The following is a 7,068-nucleotide window of genomic DNA, read 5'->3' on the forward strand; positions in this document are numbered from 1 at the left end:
GGGCTGATTATGGATTACCCTTGCCCCACGGCCACGGCGCTGCAGCCAGCGGATGTGCGATCGTACGACTCATTCGCCACGATGCTTCTCCTTTGCTCTCTGCGTCAAACAATCTCACCGTCGTAACGTGCACCACCCTGTGTATGCAACAAACAACCCAAATACGATGCCGGTGTACATGTTCAAGTGCCAAATCATGGGTAATCATAGAGGAGCATCCAAATATTCCGGCTCGCCGTTCACACATGCACCATCGATCGGCGCCCGCGCTGGACGGGCACGGAGAGATGGACCAGCCAGGACGGGACGCACGCGGAGCACAGGACAAACACAAAGCCGTGACATTTCTATAGGGCCTTGGGAGCAGAAACCGAGGGGGAAACAGACACTTGGGATTTGTCACCACGCTACCATCACATCCATGCGCTGCGCTTTATATGTCCGAGTCTGACTGACCACATATCCACCCATGACCCCAGCCAGTCTCCCCAAGCAACTGGTCTGCACACCCAGTAGCCCCTTCTCCTGACCTCTCTTCGTCTTCCTCTCGCCACTCCTCTCGCAAGGCAAGCCTAGCCAGCAGCAATGGCCAGAGCACCGCTGCTGCTGCTTCTTCCTCTCCTTCTCGCGGCGCTGTGCCTCGCATCCTTGGCCCCCGGCGCCATTGCGGCGGGGAGGAAGACGGTCGGCGTCTACGAGCTCAGGAAGGGAGATTTCTCGGCCAAGGTGACCAACTGGGGCGCCACCGTCACGTCCGTCGTCTTTCCGGATTCCAAAGGTGTGTCTTGGGATTTCGGTTTGGTTCATGTGATCATGTTCTTGCTTCTTCCGATGCCTTTGTGGCCGCTGTTAGGAATTATGTATGAGCTTTTCTTTTTTCTCTCTGTCAGGGAATTTGGGTGATGTTGTCCTTGGCTATGACACCATCGCTGAATACGTTGTAAGTTCACAAACTCGCTCCTTCTCATCCGTAAACCCACTCTTGTTTATAATTAGTGATTATGCATCTCTCCTCTGTTTTCTGGAGAGGACTGTCTGTTCTGCTTGTGCCAGAACTTGTGAATTCTTCAGTTTCCGCATCCTAGATTCAAGCAGATTGTAGAAGAGTGTAACATACAGAGAATACGGAGCACATTTTTCTATCTAGGAAGAAGATATACTCAGCTTAATTAGAGATTATTTTTCATTTCAAGAAGGCAGGGGATTTAATTGGTGATTGAGATATTCCATAAATTGCTGTCAGCTGTCAAATCATCCCGATTTCACATATCAAGCTCATCAATTCATGTAGAGCCCGTGTCGCCGGCTTCAGCACGAGTCAAAATTTTCTACACAAGGTGGTCCAACTATTAGGACACACTCCTACAAGAAAACAATCCGCATACAAAGTTATTTTGCAATCGCCACGTCTCACTTGCGTGGACGACACCGGTGTGGTAAAGTTACATAACAAAACATATAAAGCGATTAGCTGGATGCCATTTTTATGAGCCATGCCAGTGGCCATGTTACCCGTGAAAATAGCATATGACCACGGAAAGGACAAGTGACAACCAGACCATGTGATGCCGGTCTTGATCGCCATTAACGTATCCTCCAATTCTAGTTTTTCTTTAAGTTTTCTTCCGTCAAGTTTCTTTTCGGAAGCTTCACTTCTCCATGTCAAATAAGGTTACAATTTAGTCACACGAAGCCCAAGCACACAGTCTTGTGCCATCCAAGTAAGTTGTTGAAAAAGTTTACATCCATCGTTTTCGAAATGGAAAAAATCTGCATGCAATCTCCGAAAAGGGAAGTTTTATCGAAAACCCAGAGAATGACAGTTCAGAGTGATTAATTATATTCAATTATCTCCTCAAACTCAAATGCTATATCTTAGCACCTTACTCAAGTGGTTTTGTGACGAATCTTGCCATTCAGAACGGATCCAGTTACTTTGGAGCGCTTGTTGGACGAGTAGCCAACAGGGTTGCCAAGGCGCGCTTCGTGCTCGATGGAAAAGTGTACCACCTGTATGCCAACGATGGCAAAAACGCACTTCATGGTAATTATGCCCCACGGTTTAGATATATGTTATCATGAGAAACAAACTCATGGTCGGTATACATACCAATAATCAAGTTACTTATTTATCTTGCTCTTGCTCAGGTGGCCATAGGGGCTTCAGCAAAGTTATATGGACGGTGAAGGAATATGTTAGTGGGGGTGACTCCCCACACATCACACTCTACTACCATAGCTTCGACGGAGAACAAGGTAAGGATTATTTAGTCTAAATCTGTACTTCTTTGTTTTCTTGATCTTGAAATATCGGTCACTTTCATGTACGTACTATTCAGCAAATCTGAAGAAAATCCGGATCACTGCTACTGCATCTTTGACCACTGACCTTGTGTGTTGTACTCATATGGAATTTAAGAGCTGAAACATCAGACATGATTCAAGTGTAGTAGACATTAACCCTCTTAGGCATTTGGCTATCTTGGTAAGAACGGTGTAGCAATTTTTAGCAGCGTGCATCTAACCCATTTACAAAAATAGCACACTATAACACCACTAATAGCACATTATAGCGTGTAGAGAATTGGTTCCTAAAATAATTTTCGCGAATAACATGTTATAACGCGTTATAACATGTTAATAGCATATTTTTAGGCGTCACGTTATTTTGTATAACACGCTATTTTTTTTCCCTTGATCTAACTACACAAATACCTGAAAAATATTCTTGCACTTTTAAATGGAAAAGATAACTGGCCGAAATATCGGCCCAAAATCATCTAGTAGTAGTATCAAGTAGGAGTGCCCACACCATGATGCATTCATGCGGTCCTGTGTGTGTCATCCACTTGAGATGATTGATTATCTTGCTCTGTTGGGTGCCTCCTTTTCCCCTCTCTTTGTGCTATCCAACACAACAGTGTAAGATCATGACCATCTTGACGGCAGAATGGCATCGTGCACGCCAAGAATCTAATACAGATAAAAATAGCTGCAAATCCTTTTCCTTTTCTACAAACGTTGCAATTGAGACAGTAGAAAGTTTACACAATCTTGTCTCCGTGAATGACAGGGTTTCCGGGGGCCCTGGACGTGTACGTGACGTACGAGCTGTCGAGCCCGTACGTGCTGAGCGTGCGCATGAACGCGACGGCGCTGGACAAGGCCACCCCGGTGAACCTGGCGCAGCACACGTACTGGAACCTGGGCGGGCACGGCAGTGGCGACGTGCTGGGCAACACGGTCCAGCTGCTGGCGTCCCGGTACACGCCCGTGGACGCCACGCTCATCCCGACGGGGCAGCTGGCGCCTGTGGCCGGCACGCCCTACGACCTCCGGGCGCCCACCGCCGTGGGCGAGCACCTCCGCCAGGTCGTGGGCGGCAGCAGCGGCGGCAGCGCCGTCTACGGCTACGACATCAACTACGTGGTCGACGGGGACGCGCGCGCGCTCCGGAAGGTGGCGGCCGTGCGGGACGGCGCGTCCGGGCGCGCGCTGGAGCTGTGGGCGGACCAGCCCGGGGTGCAGTTCTACACCGGCAACTTCCTCAAGGACGTCAAGGGGAAGGGCGGCGAGACGTACGGGCAGTACGCCGCGCTGTGCCTCGAGACGCAGGGGTTCCCCGACGCCGTCAACCACCCGGAGTTCCCGTCGCAGATTGTGAGGCCCGGAGAGGCAGCGTACAAGCATGACATGGTGTTCAAGTTCTCCTTCTAGCTAGTTTAGTCCAGTCAGAGTCAACCCATGGATGGGCTCTGTTTAGGCAACTGGTCATCACTGCTTGGGCAACTTCAGTTCAATGACCGGTGTCGTGGATGTTGTGACTTTTTTTGGTGCCGGTACCTCGTAGGAAGATCAGCAATAATAATCTCTGGTACGGAGCGTGGACATATATGCATATGAACCCACTTTCTAAAAATGCATTATAAACGCGCTTTATATTGTCAAAAAAAATCAAACAAAATTTCACACATACATCTTCGCGACATATGTGCCAGATACAAAGTTTTGTGAAAGAATCTCTTTTTATTTTACTTTTGCAACAAAAAAAAACAAATTTCAGTGTTTCTAAATAGTGCTTCATGACATATTTTTTTGTCTTTTTTGCACATACAAACAAAAGTTATTTTTCCTCGAAATTTTCTGTACGCACATAAAATGTGAAGGGCGTATGCATGAACTTTTTCCCAGAATTTTTGGACAATTAAAAATGGATTTTCCAAAATAGGTTCTCATGTCCATGGGTTCATCGATGACTTTTTCCTTGGGTACGAGGCTATTTTTGCATTGAAAACAGAGAGTTTTGGGGTGCCCATCGTGTGCGTGTCACGTCCAGCAAGTCGAGTACGCGCGGGCATATGTGTCGGGCCCGTGCACGGGAGGACACTGCCTTATTTTTTAAATTTCTTTCAGTTTTTATTGTTGAAATACAAGGTGGGTCCAGAGTCCATCTAACAATTTCAGAAAATCTATAAAGGTCCATATGGGTTATATGACACTAGGAATAATGGAAAGTTGGAGTGGAGTTGGACCTCCCTATAAATTTTTTTCTTTCACATGCTATTGGAGCTTGAAAAGAGAAGTGTTCTTCGCGCACTCCTCCACCGCACGCCTGGTCATGCCTCGTCACGATGCAACGCGACGTGGGTTGGAGGATTGAACCGAGCTGATACCCATGCACTTATTTTTGCCGGCCGGGATCGAAGAGTCTGTAACAGATCACATCTGCTCCACGCGCACCGTTCACGTCGTTCCTTTGGTGTTGTTGTCGCCGCTTACTCCATGCAGCCGAGGAGGTTGCCGCTGCCGTCGTCACTCCTTCAGCCAACTGGCCTAATGTAGGGTATATATCACTTGTCTCGCTCATGTTTATTATTGTCTTAGCCGTACTAGTAATATGCGTAGATGTGTCTACTATCTGTCTAGTATGTGATAATATGATCCAATATCAGTATGTTCTTAGTACTGTTTACCTCATGTTCATGATTTTTTCTTAAATTATTTAATCTAAAAATTGCCTATTTACTCAACAATTCAAAAACCTAATATGTTTATGCAATTTTTGGCCCATGGCTTTGCCGCTACACTGAAGCCAGATAAATTTACCAGTACATATTTTAAACATTGGCAGACCAAAACCATCTTATGACTCAAAGCTATGAACGTGTTCTGGGTCGCGGGTGTTTACTCCCATGGGAACGATTGCTCTCAATATGGAGAAGGTGTTCATGGAGGTCATCGTCTTCCTTAGAGCAGTTCTTAGTGTGATCGAATAAGTTGGTCGATGCGTATCTACATATTCAGGTTGCCAAGGACCCGCGGGAGATGCTCAAATCTAAATTCGGTGTAACCGATGCCGGTAGCGAGATGTATACCATCGAGCAGTTCCACGATTACAAAATGGTCAAGAACCGTTCTGAAACAAGCTCATGAGATACAATACATAGTTAAGGAGCTTGAGATTGTTAAGTGCGTTTTACGGGAAATTTGTCACGGGTTGCATCATCGATAAGCTCTCAAATCTCTGGAGGAACTTTGCTATAACTATGAAACATCAAAGAGGAGAATTCTCACTTGAGCATGTCTTTGTTCATCTGAGTGTTAAGCAGAACTCAAGAGCAAATGACTCGCCCGAAAAAGGGACCGAGGGCATTTATGTTGCCAATATGGTACAAAGGGGTTTCAACTCCCACAAGTTCAACGGAAAGAATGGTGTCTAACAGATTACGGACTATACGAAGAAGGGTACACTAGTAGAAAAACGGCTATCTATAACTTTAATTGTTGGCGCCTCATTTTCAATCCACGCCACCATTATTTTCTGAAAATAGTGTTGACGTGGGCATATTTACACTAGTGGAGAAATGGTTAGCCACAACTTTTGTTGGTGGCGCACCATTTTCACACAAGCCAGCACTATTTTTTAAATAGTATTGACGTCGGCTAAATTGGTACGCCAGCTATAAACTATTAGGGCTGGCGTGGCTATTTTTGCACACATCACAAATTAGTTGGCCCACATGTACTCATCGTTTGGAAGATAGCGATGGCGTTGAATTTCTGTCCACGCCATAGCTAATTAAGTAGTGCTCGTGTGTCATCTTATTTTACGTCAGAAATAATATTTCCACTTGAACTAGTATTTTAAGTATTTAAAGATTATATACTAGTCAAAATATAACAAAACATTTTATATTACTTTTTTAACAACATTTTCACTACCAGTTCTAATTTTGAGTATTTAATTATGTTAAGACTTTCTTTAATATTAATTAGTCTTTTTTATTATTGGAACTGCTATTAGCTATGGAGTTGTACTTTGGGCCCACGCCAACAACGCCGCGCCTGAGTCAACTCCCATGCCTTAGTAAAAGACCTAGGTCATCGCCCTTTCATTTCAACTCCTCCTTGATCAGCCGCCACCCGTCGCCTCCCATCCGCGCTTGTCGCCTCCCCTCGCCGCCCCGTCGCCGCCCAAGAAGGTTCAATCCTCTCCTTCCTCTCCCATTGCATCTCCTTCCTCTCCACTCGCATTCTCCATTCACACATATAACCTATATGTGAGATTCATATATAAGTTGATTTAGGAATGCTTTGTGTAGAAATTTTAGTACCTATATAGAATGGATTGCTTTGTGTGATATAGAATCGAAATTTGATTCCATGGATTGCTTTGTATAGAAATTTTAGTGATAATCCGATTCGAATCCGATTTTAATAGTGCATTTTGAGTAGAAATTTTGTTTATTTCTGTATACAGTTACTAGTGTAGAATTATATTTAGCACCGTAGTATTTGATTATATTTAGTGTCATCTCACTAGACTAGAAGCCGATTATATACATAGTTTTCAATATGTTCTGTGTAGAATGGTGCAACCATCACCATGTCAAGTGTGCAAGTTAAGGTGCGCAACCAGCCTTGCAACTGGCACGTTGTTCAGCATTTACTTCGAGTCATGTTTTGTTCCTGTAGCGGTAACAAATTATATGAACCTTCTAATATATAGTTTGTTCTTTTGTTTTTGTTGCTATTTTCACTAATGCATTTTGTGTGTTTTTTGGCTTT

At 44.9% G+C, this 7,068-nt stretch overlaps 1 protein-coding gene across 1 annotated transcript; it reads left to right on the forward strand.

Annotated features, from left to right (window-relative positions):
• Positions 1–405: 405 nt before the first annotated feature.
• LOC123426900 (galactose mutarotase-like) lies at positions 406–3,919 on the forward strand. The gene is made up of 5 exons (XM_045110806.1): positions 406–778; positions 891–940; positions 1,921–2,044; positions 2,149–2,256; positions 3,074–3,919. Exons 1-5 carry the CDS (start codon positions 586–588, stop codon positions 3,715–3,717), a joined length of 1,119 nt encoding a protein of 372 aa, XP_044966741.1. The 5' UTR covers positions 406–585; the 3' UTR covers positions 3,718–3,919.
• The last annotated feature ends 3,149 nt before the right edge of the window (positions 3,920–7,068 follow it).

Source organism: Hordeum vulgare, chromosome 2H (assembly GCF_904849725.1).
Source record: "Hordeum vulgare subsp. vulgare chromosome 2H, MorexV3_pseudomolecules_assembly, whole genome shotgun sequence".
NCBI lineage: Eukaryota > Viridiplantae > Streptophyta > Magnoliopsida > Poales > Poaceae > Hordeum > Hordeum vulgare.

Bases quoted from the DNA above. Each gene is read 5' to 3' on its own strand.
- LOC123426900 (XM_045110806.1), top strand. From the start codon at position 586: ATGGCCAGAGCACCGCTGCTGCTGCTTCTTCCTCTCCTTCTCGCGGCG. The intron at 779-890 runs GTGTGTCTTGGG...TCTCTCTGTCAG, and splicing joins CGTCTTTCCGGATTCCAAAG to GGAATTTGGGTGATGTTGTC. The intron at 2,257-3,073 runs GTAAGGATTATT...CGTGAATGACAG, and splicing joins TAGCTTCGACGGAGAACAAG to GGTTTCCGGGGGCCCTGGAC.